Below are 16,533 nucleotides of genomic sequence, written 5' to 3' on the forward strand. Positions count from 1 at the left end.
GTTTCTGTCAGGTACTTGTGACCTGGATTGGCCACTGTTGGAAGCAGGATACTGGGCTAGATTGACCATTGGTCTGACCCAGTATGGCTTTTCTTATGTTCCCTTGCAAAAATAATAGCACATAAGTGTTCAGACATCAATAATTCAGTAATGCTGCTTTTGTACTACACTGTACTGTCAAAACTAGATATAAGCATATGAGAAAACAAAACAGCTTTCTGATCTACCCCTCATTCATTCTTTAATAATAAGGGAAATACACAGCTCTTTATCAGACGGGCCAATGTCTTAAAATACTTACAAGGTAATCGCAATGTTTTCACTTTCACCTTCAGTACCATAGAGAGACACTAAGAAGGGTTGATTTGTAAGTGTCCAGTTCTTTTTTCCAAACAAATGTACTTTGACCTGGTAATGGAAGACTGAAATAAAGAAGAGCATGATTTAGTCAACTAAAAAAACAACAACAAAACTTTGTAAATTATTGAATCTGGGAAACTGGCCTTCACACATAGGCCTATACTACTACTACTACTATTTAGCATTTCTATAGCGCTACAAGGCATACGCAGCGCTGCACAAACATAGAAGAAAGACAGTCCCTGCTCAAAGAGCTTACAATCTAATAGACAAAAAATAAATACTGCTACTCAATGAAATGCTTTTCAGACTCCTCAGGACTTTCCATCCTGACTAATCAGGGAATTTTTTGCTAACATACATAATAATGGTTAGATATATAAACAAAACAAAAACACGCTTCTTAATGGTGCAGCCATTGAGTGACAAGTAGGAATGCATATCGCGGCTTTTATTAATAATGCCAATCAACCAACTCGAACAAACAGAAAGAACTGAAAACACACATTTATCATTGTTATTTGTATCACTATCCAAACAATAGCACAGACTAAAAGCCTGGACTGGAACACTCATCCATGTATATCACGAAAAAAACCACCAGTCAGCCTCAAATTTCATCAGGTGCCGTTGTACTATTAGGCACATTTAATTATATTATAACAACTCAAAAAGAGATTTAAAAATGTAACAACCCAGAGGCGTAAACATGTTTCCTTTTCTCCATATTCTTTTTAGTTCAATGTTTTTATTGAAAAATTCTAAACCATACAACCCCCAACCCACAGGGCACCATTCTCAAATAGTTGAGTTCCCAACACAGTTAAACAGTAGCATTAACAAGCTGACAAAAAGCATCCAGTGGTGCCTGTACCCTTTTAAACTGAAAGCACAGCCTAGTTATGTATTCTACTTTGAACTATGAATCACACTGGCCACTATGCAATTTCAATGTGAAATGCCGTTAAGCATTTTAAACATGAAGAATATGAATAATTCTGCATCCCTTTTGTTATCAAATAACTGTGGGCCACAGTTGAACGGGTAGACATGAAGCGTGTGTTTACGCTTTCCAAAAATACTAGGCTAAAAAATAGCAAATTTAAAACGATTTGGAGAAAATGTTTCTTCACTCAATGTATAATTAAACTCTGGAATTCGTTGCCAGAGAATGTGGTAAAGGCGATTAGCTTAGCAAAGTTTTAAAAAGGTTTGGGTGACTTCCTAAAGGAAAAGTCCATAGACCATTATTAAATTGGATTTGGGGAAAATCCACTATTTCTGGGATAAGCAGTATACAATGTTTTGTACTTTTTTGGGAACTTGCCAGGTATTTGTGACCTGGATTGGCCACTGTTGAAAACAGGATGCTGGGCTTGATGGACCTTTGGTCTGTCCCAGTATGGCAATACTTACAGTATGTACTTATGTAGATATAAACACAGTACACATGCCCAGTGCAACACTGTTGAAACTCAGGCTATGAAATTAAATTTTTTAAACCAGGCTTGCCGCTTACCTTTGTAAGGCATTTGAGCTCGTGTTTTCAAATACATTTTGGTGCTCCTCTTGCTTCTCACTTTATTGACCTTATACCCCAAGGTATTACAGCGGTTCTTCCTGCAACTCAGACATAGTCCCTTCTCGAAAGCTTCCTTGGAGTTGCAGCGATAAGTCATGCTCTGCTTCTCGTCATACAGCAGGGAGTCGATAAAGAGATGAATGGAACGTTCATGAGAGCACTTCACTAGCTGGTCCACATCTTCAAAAGAAAACCATAGTATTACAATAAAAGGTGATCCTCAGAAAGAGAAAAGTAGAATTCATTCAACTGTCTCTTCATATTGGTTCTACTGTGCTTCCCCACCCCAGCAAAAATCCTTACTGAACAGTGTCTATTTTGAAGACTTGTTAGCCAAAGGTTTAGGTCACAGGTCCTTCAGCTATTTACTAATGGGATCCAAAAACATGAGAAATTAACACACAATGTTTTGATGTTCAGATGTTATCTAGATGGTGTTTCCTTACAGTATTCCCTACCACATAGAGGTTATCCATCATAGTGACTGTGGCTGAAAGGAGACTCTGGCTTACTCTATCCATTCTTCCAGCTGTTGAGTCATGACACGCAGCACAAGAGGTCATTGGGCCCCCACCCCCACTTTTTTCCAGCACCCCTCCTGCACACTACAGCCCCCCAGACCTACCTTGAAGGGCCCTACTGGGCTCTTTGGGGGGCAGGAAAAAACTCCACTCTTTCCTGCACATTGCCACTGCTGCTCTACCCAGTGCCGTGGGTCTTAGCAGTCTCGGCAGCCATTTTGAACATGCAGCAGTGCCGGACAGAACAGTGCAGTGGGCAGGAAAGAGTGGGTTTCTTTTCTGCTCCTGAAGAGGCACTAGATCATCAAGGCTCTTCAAAGTAGGCCCAGGGAGGGGTGCTGTAGTTGTGTGGTGGGGGGAGAGTCACTGGGCCCCACACACCCCCCTGGGCCCTCGGACACTGCCTAGTTTCCTGTATGGTCAGTCCATCCCCTGCTACAGCCCCTTCAAGACCGTGAACAATGGAAATAGTCAGCAGAAATGTCATGTTCTAGTGTGCCAGTAGTGAGTTCTTTGGCTGCAGCCTCTGGCCCAAGCTCTGAGCAAAATCCTCCCTCCGCAGCTTTTGGTTTCAATCCAGTGAAACATGTGGTACTTAAGTTGGATGACCTATGGTACTTAATTGTGTCTTTGGGCCAAATGCAGCCCAAGTTAAGAAACTGGAAACAACTGTGAAAAGTCATGAAACAAGTTTAATCAATATTAATTCTCAGCTGCAGAAGTTGGAATAAGGGTTTAGTAGAATAGATACTTTAAATTCCGCCGTAGCAAGAGATAGTAGCACTTCACTTTTGAAATGTAAAAATCTGGAGAATTCTGTAAGGTGCTGGAACTTCTACCTTATTAATTTTAAAACTGGGTGTCACTACAAGATATGTATAAGAGGTCCATGATGGAACATTTGCGAGTTCCTTCACAGACATTACCATCTATTAGCAGAATATATTATCTTCTCTCATATAAGAAAAAGACTGTCACTGAAGGCTAAGATGTTTTGTCAACAATTTCTCAGGATAGTCTGGATTTAACTGGCTTTTTGGAATCCTCCAGAGAAGAGCTAGTTTTGCCGGCTATACTTGTGACATTAGATCCTGATAGGAACTGGCTCTTATGACTTTATTTTCAATATAAAAAAATTCCTCATTTCTCTCTCTTATTGTGAGAATGTTTCCTGATATAGCGAAAGTGACTCCAAAGACTCATAAGCAGTTTTTGCTAATGTATTCTAGCGTCACTGAAATAGGGGCTTTCTTGTTTGCTTAAATTTCCGTGTAAGTGTATGATTAAATATCGAGATAAGACGTATACTTTCTTTGAATCTTCTCAGTTGTGTCTTTGAATAACAAAGTTGTTGAAGCTGGTAACCCAGTACAGCCAAAGGCCGAGGGTGAAGTGTGAGAAGTAACCCGCCTGCTTTGCCCACAGAAAGATTTTGTTTGCCAGCCCTTTAGGAACTGTTTATTTGTTAGTTTCTGTTAACTTTTCTTTTAACTGTTATGGTTCTTGGAACTCCTCTGATTGTGGATTATGGAATGTTGGTGGCGGTTAATTAATTTGTTTCCTGGAATTTTATTTTTTCCTCTTTTATTATGATTACTGTTCTCACAACTGTTTGTTGTAGGAGATTGTTCCTGAATTATCTTTAAAATACAATAAAATACAATTTTTAAAAACTGTAAACCATTTGGGACAACAGAAAGGTGGTATATCAAAACCATGAACCCTCCCCCCCAGGTGTCCAGTCACAGAATTGCCCCCTACACGTGTAAATTTATCCGCAGATGGGAGGACAATTATGTAAAACACCATTTCTATGTATAAAGCACTGCCTAGTAACTTTTAAAATTACGTTTTTAAGTATCACATGTGCTTTTCCCATCAAGTACTTAAATAGTCCTTACCTCCCAGGCCCTTTTCAGCTATCAGGAGGAGAGCTTCCCCCAGATTGCAGCCCGGCTGGAAGCTGCCTCCATTGGGGTAGATATCAATATGTCCCACAGGCTTCTGAATTCCAATACTGCGGTCTGGGGAGCCCCTGGTGTAAGTGTGCAGCACGTCAACGAAATTCGCATCGTCGGGGGAAAGACGACTGGGAGCATCTGCATATTCAAAATTTGGTCCAGCTGGATCCAGCCCTTAATTGAAAACAATAAATGTTTTGAATGTTTCTCTTCTTTTAATCCATCTTTACATATCCCCCACCCTGCAAATGGCACTGCCAGGCAACTCAACTAGTAAGGTTAACTGGCACTTAACTGGCTATCTGGCAATACTCAGCAGGAGATCAACAGTTATCTCCTGCTGAATATTGCCGGTTAGCAATTAGTGGATAACCGGTTATATCATGCGACAAAACAGTCTATCTGCTAATATTCAGCACATCTCCGGCTAAGTTTGGTGGCCAAATTAGGCTGCTAAAATAGCAGGAAAATCTTTGCCCGGTTTAAACTTAACCAACCAGAACTGAATATAGACCTGGCCAGTTAAATTTAAACTGGCCAAAAATAAAATGGATATTCAATGCTGGTCACCGGAAATGGCCCGGCATTGAATATTTGGACTGACCACAGACTGTGGGAGTTCGCCGGGCTCCCTCCCATTGTCTAAATATCGGGCCCATGGATAACTTCCATTCACCAGATCCAACCCAGATATTCAGCAGCATTTATCTGCCCCAGCACTTACTGGCAGACCACTGCAATGCTATCCAGTTAGTGCTGGGGCGGTCCAGGGACAGAGTCATGGTGAAACCAGGAGTTATCCAGGCACCGCTAATATTCAGCAGCTGTACCTGGATAGATACCCAGTTAACTTTGGACAGAAAAAAACCTGTCCCAAGTGAACGAAGTAGCTAACTGGGTATTACATCTGAATATTGGTGGTACCCAGGTAACTCCTGGCAGCTGCCCCAGACTTGAATATTGCTAGCAGTAGCATATTTAAATTAGGTGCATCAGTGTCATATGCACCCCCTGTCAAACCCACCCACCCCACCACCACCACTCCCCTCACCTTAAAATCCTCTCAGCTTTAGTCTCCACTCAGGCAGCGGCACTTATAGGCTGTCTGCTACCTGCTCTGGGAATTCCTTCCTGAACCATCCTGCCCTTAGCAAAACAGGAAGCTGCATAGGAAGGGACGGGACGGTTCATGGAGGATGTCCCGGAGCAGGCCACAGCAGCCTATGAGTAGTGCTGCTGCTGCTGCCCGGGTGAAGACTAAAGCAGATAGGATTTTAAGGTATGGGGTGTGGCAAGGGTGGGAGGGTGGGACATGGAGCAGCATGGGGGTGGGGGGAGACATACTCCCTGTAAAAAGTTCCTGGTTATGCCAGGGGCGTGCCAGTTGCCACCTAGGGCGTGTTGACACTACACGCCCCCAGCACATCACCCCCCCAAGACGTGCCACCCCCCACCAAAGCGCTTCACCGGACCTTTCCTCCAAGCAAGGGATGCATGGAGCAGGCGAGTGGCTGTCGACTCTGCCGGTCCCCTGCCCCGAACAAGAAGTAATATTAGAGGGGGCTGGGGACCAGCAGAGCCAACAGCCACACACATGCTCTGCATACCCCCTTGCTGCCTTCACCCAGGGCAGATCGTTCCCCCACTACCTCACCCTTGGTATGCTACTGGGCTATGATACTGACTGCTGGTACCCAAAAGGGGCCAGAACTGAATATCCAGTTTTAATTTTAAAAACTACCCGCCACTGCCAGAAAATTGATTAGATAGTCTTTGCAGCATAACTTAAGACAGCCAATTGGACAAGAGACCCAGATACAAGTCTCCTGCTCTGCACTATGCAGTGTGGCAGGCTGGGGCCAGCCCAAGATAAAGCGCTTTGGCATATGAGGGGCCCTTTTACTAAGCCACGTAGGTGCCTATGCGCACCCAAGATGTGCCAATTTGGAACTACTGCCCGGCCACCGCATGGCCCAGGCGGTAATTTCATTTTTTATACGTGCCCACTACGCGCGCCAGAAAATTTCCCGCTCACGGCGCTAACCGTGCAGTAATTGGCATTGTACATGCGCTGACAATTACTGCCTGGTTAACGTGTGAGACCTTACCGCTAAGTCAATGGGTGGTGGTAATGTCTCAGGCCCAAAATGGGCGAGCACCAATTTTCATTTTGCCGCATGTCCATTTTCGGCCCAAAAAAGGGCTGGTTTTGCAGGTGCGCTGAAAAATGAACCTGTGCACATCCAATACACACGTCTATACCAGCGCAGGCCACTTTTCGGCTCACCTTAGTAAAAGGACCCCTGACTTTTTAAAAATACATCACCTCTGTATATACATTTCAATATGAACACTAAGGGGTCGATATTCAGCCGACGGCAGTGCACTGTATTTTAGCCATTGCTGACATTATTCCTGCATATTCAATGCCAGGTTATGTCTAGGTACAGACATTGAAGATCTGGGTTTATGTGGCTAGCTATTTTTTGTGCTACATGCAGGCTTATTTTCGAAAGAGAAGGGCGCCCATCTTTCGACACAAATCGCAAGATAGGCGTCCTTCTCCAAGGGTCGCCCAAATCGGCATAATCGAAAGCCAATTTTGGGCGTCCTCAACTGCTTTCCATCGCAGGAATTACCAAAGTTCACGGGGGCATGTCGGAAGCATAGCGAAGGCGGGACTGGGGCATGCTTAATACATGGGCGTCCTCGGCTGATAATGGAAAAAAGAAGAGCGTCCCTGACAAACACTTTGCCGACTTTACTTGGTCCATTTTTTCTTGCGATCAAGCCTCAAAAAGGTGCCCGAACTGACCAGATGACCACCGGAGGGAATCGGGGATGATCTCCCCTTACTCCCCCAGTGGTCACTAACCCCCTCTCACCCTCAAAAAAAAAAAACTTTTAAAATATTTTTTGTCAGCCTCTATGCCAGCCTCTAATCAAGTTAGGAGTGCCAAATTTGCAGGTCCTACGTGCATGGATAGTCATTTGGGCACTGGCACTGAATATCAGTGATGCCTGGAAAACATCCAGCTCCACCTATATGGAACGCCCCAGCAGGAAGTGCATAGTGCCGCAGTGGTCAGACATGAAATCAGCACAGCACTATCCTGCCGCTGAATTTCATTTAGTGACCCGGTCAGCAGAAATTAAGCCATGCAAGGGATGCTCCTGCCCAACTAACTCCCACTGAATATTGACCCCTAAATTATTAACAGGAGGGGGGGGGGGGGAAAGAGGATGGAATTCAGCATCAGAACTCAGCATGACGCAACTCATCAGGAAGCTGAGGCTATTTTTAAATGATGCTGTATTATTTCTTATTTTGATTACTGCAATGCCCTATATGCAGGTTTACCTAAAAAGTTGTTGAGCAAGCTTTAGGTAGCACAGAGTACCATAACAATACTAAGGAGAAGAGGAGTGGCCTAGTGGTTAGAGCACTGGTCTTGATATCCAGAGTTGTCTGCTGCTCCCTGTGAACTTGGGCAAGTCACTTAACCCTCCATTGCCTCAGATACAAACTTAGATTGTACTACTAAAAAAGGTGTGAGCAAAATCCAAATTAATAATAAAGAAGAGAGTCAGTGCACCCCAATTGTTGTGTCATTTACATGGGTTACCAAAACATGAATATAATCTGTTTAAGATTTTATTATTAACTTTTAGGGATTTTCCATTGGCAGGTGTCCCCGTTACTCTGGTCTTCCATTCAACAACATGTTCCAAGATGGTTGTTACATTCTGCACAAAAATGTTTATTGCAAGTGCCAGACAAGCTACTTTTAAAGGGGGAAAAAGGTAGGTGGGCTTTTAGACAGATGGTAGTAGTAGAATGGAATAAATTGCCAGAAGATATGAAATACACAGGGGGGCATTTTCAAAAGAACACCTAAGTCAGAATTGGGATGTCTTGCTCATAACATCCCAAAAAAAGTCAATCTCTCAGCCATTTTCAAACAGGAAAAATAAAGGGATCTCCTGTTTGAAAATACGTCAGAAGGATGTTCTTGCACTGAAAACGTCCCAAAAAACCCTGCTATTTCCAAAATGACATGTTCAAAATGTGAACGCCAAAAAAGCGAACACAAAAATGTCTGTCTGGCATCATTTATACAAAAATGGTCACACAGACATCCCTGCACAGCAGAGAAGCATCCTAGTGGTCAGTGCAGCGCACTTTAAACAACGAGACCCAAGTACAAATCCCACCTTAATTCCTTTATATGTTACTGTGAGCCCTCCAGGAACAGATAAAAACCTACTGTATCTAAAGGTCCACCACTACAATAGCCATCATGCTTGCAGGTGTCTGATAAATTCAGGTATGGTAGGTATTTCTAGTGTCAGGAGGACTCATACATTTGTACAGAAATGAAAGAGTTAAAGTGGGAGTTATACCTGGGTCCTGTTGTTCAAAGTCCACTGAGCTGACCACTAGGCTACTCCTTACACTTGCTTGCTGCTCTATTAGGAACAGTGGCATTCCTAGGGGGGCTGATACCCGGGGCGCACCCTGGGTGCAGTGCGCCCCCCCTCCAGCGAAAAAATCCCCCCCCCGATGCATGCCGCTGGGGGGGGGGTGGTGCCGCGCGCCTGTCAGCTTCGTTCCTTTCCATGCTCCCTCTGCCCCGGAACAGGAAGTAACCTGTTCCGGGGCAGAGGGAGCACAGAATGAACGTAGAGGACAGGCGCGCGGCACCCCCCCCCCCCCCCCAGCGGCGTGCACCCAGGGCGGACCGCACCCACTGCCCCCCCCCCCCCCCGGTACGCCACTGATTAGGAATGACCATAATACCTGAAGCTGTCATAAAGCCTGATCACTTTCACTCCTTAGAGGGTGGGACAGGGTCAGTAATCACTGGGAGATTAATGAGGGGGGTCATGTCTTCATCCCTCTAGTGATCAGCTGGCTCAATCAGGGCACCTTTTTGGATGTGATTAAAACAGGTCTATATAAAAAGGTCCATTTGTTTTGCATTAGATGTTTCTTCCCATTCCATAATCATTGAAAGATGTCCTAATTGTGGGCTCTCCATAGTCCCACCCAAAACATGGCTCCAAAATGCCCCCTTGCTATTCAGATGAACTGTAGTGTAAAACATCCAAATTCTGCCTTTCAAAAATCGTGATCAGGACGTTTTCAGCACATGCCATTTTGAGACGTCCATCTGCTTCAAAAATGAGTTCCACGATGTCCACTTCTGGTTTTAGAAAGGCCTTGAAGTCTTTAGAGGTGATTTGACGGTTAAAGTTTTCTGTTGTTTGTTTTAATGTATTGTACGTTATTTTTTTGTGATTTTCTAAACCATCTTGAATGGCTTTTGCCAAGAAGAAGGTATAGAAAGAATGAAAAAATACATAAATAATAAACATACCCCCATCATATACAAATAAAATACATTTTTCTTACCAGTAATTCTGTTAACCTTTTTCTTTGTCAGACTTCCAGCAATGCCAGCAGCATGAGCACCAAGACTATAGCCCAACAGATGCATGTTGTCAACAGGATAGTTCAGTTCTTCCTGTGAAAAGACAGCACTTTTATCAGCTCTCTGTTACCAATTACAATATGTTAGTTGTAGAGTATCCATTCTTGTAGTCACGGGGGGGGGGGGGGGGGGGGGGGGGTCTTTTACTAAGGTACGTTAGTATTTTTAGTTCACACTAAAAATTATCTGGCACTAAATGCTGAGATGTCCATTATATTCCTATGGGCATCTCAGCATTTAATCGCCAGCTGATTTTTAGCGTAAGCTAAAAACGCTAGTATACCTTAGTAGAAGACCTCTAGGATTCTTTTAAAGCTTCTAAATTTTAATATACATTATGAAGCATATTTTCAAAGCACTTAGACTTACAAAGTTGCATTGTAAACTATGGAACTTAAGTGCCTTGAAAATGAGCTCCTAAATTAGAATTACAAAGATACATGGTAACTAATGGAACTTTGTAAGTCTAAGCAGGGCCACCATGAGACTGAGCCAGGCCCAGGGCAGGGCCACTGCTGCTGCTGCCCCCAACCCCCACCCCCACCCCCGACCACTGCATAGCCAGACTACAAAAGTCAGGGTGGGCTGGAGCCCAAAGGGGGGCCCATATTTGCCACACTTCCGTGCCCCCCCCCATCACAAATCCATATACCAAGCTCCGCCAGCACAAGCCCTCCTTCAGCACTGTTCTCCGCTGCATTGCCTGCCCTACTGCTTGCGTGACATGAGGGGAAAAGCATGCCGCAGGCACAGCAGTTGAGAACAGCGCTGGAGAAAGGCTTCTGCTGGCGGAGCTTGGGGACCCCCATCAGCCAAACCAGAGTTCCTGAAGCCCTGTGTCTGCTCCTCCCCAACCTCTAAGGGGGGGGCCTGATGCCAGAGTTTTCTCTCTCCTGCTCCTGTCGGAACACAATCACCTGGGTCCCATCAGGAACAGGAGAGAGACAGACCCCGGTGCCGCCCCCCCCCCCTTTGAAGCAGGGACCAGGGGAATCTTGCCCCCCCCCCCCTCTCGGCAGCCCTGAGTCTAAGTATTTTGAAAATTAGCCCCATATCATTCTAGATCACAAACATGGCTAAGGTTGATATGTCAAACGTGTTAAGTAGATTCGCTATCATTTTATATTCTTTTAGAGCACCATAGAATATCTGCAGTGTAATACAGATGGTAATTTTGTAACGTGTCTACCCATATTGAGAGAGCAAGAAGGCACCTATGTGTAGCTGATTTTATACAGATACATAAGTGACTTATACAATTGCACCTGAAAAGATGCTGAAGTCATGACTTACATGAAGCTGCAGAAAGAGCATGTCAGTCACATAAAATATGTGCAAATCTGTCATCCTGCACACTTAAGAGTGGGATAATTTTATAAGTGGCATTTTACATGCATATACTGTCATAGTTTGAATGGAAATGTTTGGATCATTATTAAAGATACTATTTAAAAAATGCCTTTATAAAAACTTACTCTCTTAGAGGCAGATATTCAGTGGGATTTATCTAGGTAGGACTGGCTCCTACTTAAATAAGTCCTGCTGACCAGGTCAGTCCTGGATTTTCAGTTGTACGTACTGAGCGCTGCAGAAAACCTGGGCAGACTGCCTTGGAACTACCCATGCAGAGCCGAGCTGGTCCAGGGGTGAAGTCTGGGGCGAGCCAGGAGTTTTCTGTTAGCAGCAACATTCAAGCTCCGATGATCAATTCCCCATGCTATTCCGAAACAGCGCCCTAAAAACAGCGCCACAACAGCAAGGGGAATTAACTCTCCAATGATCAGTGCTAATAACATGCAAATTTAAGCGCGTTGTTAGCATTGATCATCTGGGGAAAGTGGGTGAGGAATCCTCTCGCACTTTAGTTTGACAGGTTCGGAGACACAGGAGATAGAGGTCCATGGAACCGCAGGAACCCCGCCAACTGCAGAGGCCCTGGTGGCCTATTGCCCCAAGACACCCCACCAGACAGCGAGATGGGGGACTAACCCCCCAAAAAATATCCCTGGTGGCCCAGTGGGCTGCAAACACAAACCTCCCCCCAATACTGGTGCTCTAGCAGCCCCTTTCCCCCATACCTCTGTGTGATGAAGGATGGAGTAGCACTCACTCCTCTTCTAGCACCGCCTCCAAGATGGAAACTTCCTGCCCTGCCCAGAGCATACTGGGATGCACTGGGCGGGACTTCCCTAACATATAAGGGACAAAGTTTTGACAGCCCGGACCTGTCAAACAAAACTTCTGACAGCCCGGATTATGCTCAGGCACAATCCTCCTGCACTTTCCCTGGATGATCAACACTAATAACACGCTTGAATTTGCATGTTATTAGCTATTGATTGTTGGGGAGTTAATTCCCCGCACTCTTCCAGCGCTATTTTTAGGGTGCTGTTTTGGAACAGCACGGGGAATTGATCAACGGGGCTTGACAGAAGGGATTTAAAAAATAATCACAGAATACTAAACGAAAAGGGCCATATCTTGCCCGTGGCAAGAAGTAAATATGGCAGTATGAAAAGCACCTTATACCATGTTCTGCTGATTTCATAACACTGAATTGTAAACTCTAACAGGTCAATTATTCAGTCCACACTGGTCAGCGGTTTTTTTTTTTTAAACACCTGCTACTGTAGGCTTTTTCTACTTAGATCTTCAGCGCCAGATCATACCCGTATACCAATGCTGAATATCTGGGTTTAATGCAAGCACTGGCACTTATCTGGGTATCAGTGACATTCAGACCCAGATAAGATTAGTAAGGGGTAGAAATGTGTGTCTCTCTTTAAAAGAGGATTGTCACCCGATTCATTGAACCCATGAAAAATACACAAGTTCTCAAGTTAATTCAACAAACCCTTTTTAAAGGATAAACTGAATTTTTTACATTGGCTTCTGAAAAAAAAAAATCAAAAGAAAACACTAGCTCTTGGTGGATCTACTTTATAGTTTTCACTTTTATTTTGAATTTTCCCCAGATTTGCCCAGTGGACCTCAGACAAAAACTCGTTTTCCATCAAACTTGTGCCAAGCTAAAATTTATCTGGTTCACGTTTGGTGACTAGATTGTTTGCACATCCCTAGTTATACAGTGAAAGTAAAGCAAGTCTAATACTATGACTTCAAACGTGCCAGGCTTGTGACCGCTTACCTCCATCCAATCTATAAAAGTGGCAACATCCCTTCCCACCAGCTGGGTGTAATCTGCAGAAACCGGATAGTGCTGCTGCGCGCGTGATAACCAGTCGACGACGACGACATTGGAATCTGGTTCTCTCTTATATAGGGCATCCACCAGTTTGGGGACCCAGCTTTCATACATGCCAGTCAACTAAAAGTTACAACAGCAAAAGTAAATCACATTTCTTAAGACCACTTTCATGACACACAGGGCAGGATTACATAGAAACACAGAAAACAAATATACCCCTGGATTCTATATATGTAAAGCGTTTGTTTACACTTTCAAACAACAACAAAACCAGGGGACACAAGATGACGCTAGAATATGGTAGATTTAAAACAAATAGGAGAAAGTTTTTCTTTACTCAGCGTGTAGTTAGACTCTGGAACTCGTTGCCAGAGAATGTAGTGACAGCAGCTGGCCTTACAGAGTTTAAGGGGGGTTTGGACAGATTCCTGAATGAAAAATCCATTGAACATTATTTAAAAAAAATTGGGGGGGGGGGGGGGGGTTGCCGGGTTCTTGAAGCCTGGATTGGCCGCTGTCGGAGACAGGATGCTGGGCTTGATGGACCCTTGGTCTTTTCCCAGTATGGCGGTGCTTATGTACTTATGTATATAGTGCGGCCAAAATTGCGCGTGGTAATCTGGTCGTATTCTGGTTTTGCACGCACAATTTAACTACTTATCATGCCAGTCAGCAATGATAATTGCTACTTAACAAGCAATTATTGATACTGATTGGCATTAATTAGAATTTACGCGCACAACTTGCTAGGCGTGTTCTGTAAAATGGTGCACGCAAATTCTAATGCAAGTTGTCAAAAAGGGGACATGGCCATAGGTGTGGGTGTTCCACAAATCTAAGCACATGATTATACAATACACCTGCTCTGCGCTTAACTTAGGTGCTCGGTATTTACAACAATTTTTACTTGGCGTAAATAGATGAACCAAGAGTTAGGTGCAGACATGGCCATTAGGCATATTCTATAAACTGTGCCTAAAATCTAGGTGCGATTGACAGAATACGCCTAGGCAGAAGTATTTTTGGCACCGATTTTTCAGGTGCCGTATAGAGAATCTGGTCCATAAAGACCAAATGGCCTGTCCAGTCTGCCCATCCATACCAACTACTATCCCTTCCTCTCTCTTAGAGATCCAATGTGCTTGTCTCATGTTTTTTTGAATTTGAATACAGTGCAGTCTTTGTCTCCACCACCCCCACCAGGAGACTGTTCCACACATCCACCCCCTTTCAGCAAATTAGGCCTCTGTCATGGACCCAAAGCAAAGACATACCAAGCCTTCCACATGCCAGGCTTTCGGCAGACCTAAACAAACCATATAAACTATCCATCAATAGATAAGTCTGTGCCACTATAAGGATAATTCTCAGTCCCCCACCTTCACTCTGTCCTCCCTCTGCCCCTTGATGAATTTTCACCCCAGAACTATCTGTTTATGCTTTAAAATCAACAGACAGCAGACATACATGTTTACCGGCTGGCATTTGAAAATTAACCCCATACCCCATGCCATCTGCGTGCTACAATTATAGAGTACCAGCACTTACGCATGAGAATGTTACAGTTGCAAGCTCAAGTACTAAGCAGTAATCTATAACCTGAGCACACAAGTCCCCTTAGTGCATACGTTCAAGGTGGCATGCATGGTATGGACAGGCAAATATGAGTGGAGTACAGAATGTGAACAGGAAGGTGCAATTCCATTTTGACCCTTGAAAAGAAACAGCAAGATTTTAATTTGGCTACAAGTAATTACTGGCAACCAATACAATGCAAAGATAGATAGGGTCAAACCATGCACTTCCTGTCAGCATGTGCATTGCAGCATTTACTGACTATAATGCTCTAGGCAGTGCACAAGGTAACCTATTGGAAGAAGTCAACTGTTCGAAGATTCGTTACTCGCACCACTGTTTTGAAAATCTGTGGAACTAAAAATTGGCTTTAGTTTGTGTAACCTTCATCGCTGTCTCTATAACACTTTTCTGATCAGTGATTTCATTGCCAATTTAGAATCAAAAATAATTTTCAGATATCTAACTTCACTGCAAATTGGTAGAGCGTAGGAAGTAACCCACTTTGGTTATACTACAGATCCATGACCCTTTACCCTAACAACTAGATTACTTTTAGGTACGTTAAAAGTAAGTAGTTTGCCCACAACCATTTAGAAATATCTGTAATGCAGTCAACAATAATTTTCAGCTAAACAGATATATGCAGAAGAAGAGATCATAATATAATTTGCATATATTATATGTAGCTGGCAGATGGGGCACGATCCTATTAACCTTTCAACCACGAAAATTTCTGAAATAATCTTAAAAATGGAAAATAATGATGCAAACCACATCCCCACTAATAATATTATTCCTCCCACACAATATTTAAATGCATTCTACTCCACTACTGATCATTTGTATTAAGTGATACTCATCAACAAACCAAAATTCTGTAACCGTCTCTATTGTAATATGTAAGCCACATTGAACCTACCAAAGGGTGGGAAAATGTGGGATGCAAATGCAATAAATAAATAAACAATCCTATGGGACACCTGTAATCAGGAGTTTCCAACCCGAAACTTACTCACTACTACTACTACTACTTATCATTTCTATAGTGCTACTACACGTACGCAGCGCTGTACACTTGAACATGAAGAGACAGTCCCTGCTCGACAGAGCTTACAATCTAATTAGGACAGACAGACAGACAGAACAAACAAGAGATAAGGGAATATTAAAGTGAGGATGATAAAATAAGGGTTCTGAACAAGTGAACAAGAGTTAGGAGTTAAAAGCAGCATCAAAAAGGTGGGCTTTTAGCCCTGACTTGCTGGAATCAATTACTTTAAGAAGAACTGAATCCAAGTAAGGACTGGTTGACCTAGCTCAATGTTGTGCAATGCATAGAGCAATACACATGATTAATAGTACTGAAAGCAGATGAAAAGCCTAGCCATATTCTCAAGATACTTTATGAATATAACCTTGTTTGGGATAGAAATGCCTTTGAGTAACATATCAGCAGTGATGACCAAAAAGAAGACTAAAGAGAGGGTCATCTTAATATACTGAGGACCCAAGGGAAATTTGAAAAGTTTTTTATTAAGTGTGGTCCCTAATTTCAGTATCCCCAATTCAGCCTTCCCTGTGTGCTGAACGGAGGACAGCTGGCCTGAACATTCCTCATCACACAGGGAGACTTTGTGAATTTGATTTCACAGTTGGTTTCAGCTGCTAGTCCAGTCAAGAATATATGACAGTGCCCCTAATGTTATGTTTTTCCTTCTGTTATCCAGGAAGGATGAGATCTTTCCACTGCACAATGAATTCCTTCCATCTCAAGCAATGGCAAAATTCCTGAACATATTATAAAGGGTATGCACAATTTAAGATTCCA

The 16,533-nt window shown here is 43.4% G+C and overlaps 1 protein-coding gene across 1 annotated transcript in view; it reads right to left on the reverse strand.

Annotated features, from left to right (window-relative positions):
- LPL (lipoprotein lipase) overlaps window positions 1-16,533 on the reverse strand; it is a 44,981-nt gene that overhangs the window by 13,419 nt on the left and 15,029 nt on the right. Inside the window, exons 3-7 of the mRNA XM_030194501.1 lie at window positions 13,068-13,247; window positions 9,841-9,952; window positions 4,365-4,598; window positions 1,880-2,122; window positions 302-422 (exon numbers count right to left, since the gene is read on the reverse strand). Coding sequence (XP_030050361.1) covers window positions 302-422; window positions 1,880-2,122; window positions 4,365-4,598; window positions 9,841-9,952; window positions 13,068-13,247 — 890 coding nt within the window. The remainder of the gene's footprint in view (window positions 1-301; window positions 423-1,879; window positions 2,123-4,364; window positions 4,599-9,840; window positions 9,953-13,067; window positions 13,248-16,533) is intronic.

Source organism: Microcaecilia unicolor, chromosome 2, assembly GCF_901765095.1.
Source record: "Microcaecilia unicolor chromosome 2, aMicUni1.1, whole genome shotgun sequence".
NCBI lineage: Eukaryota > Metazoa > Chordata > Amphibia > Gymnophiona > Siphonopidae > Microcaecilia > Microcaecilia unicolor.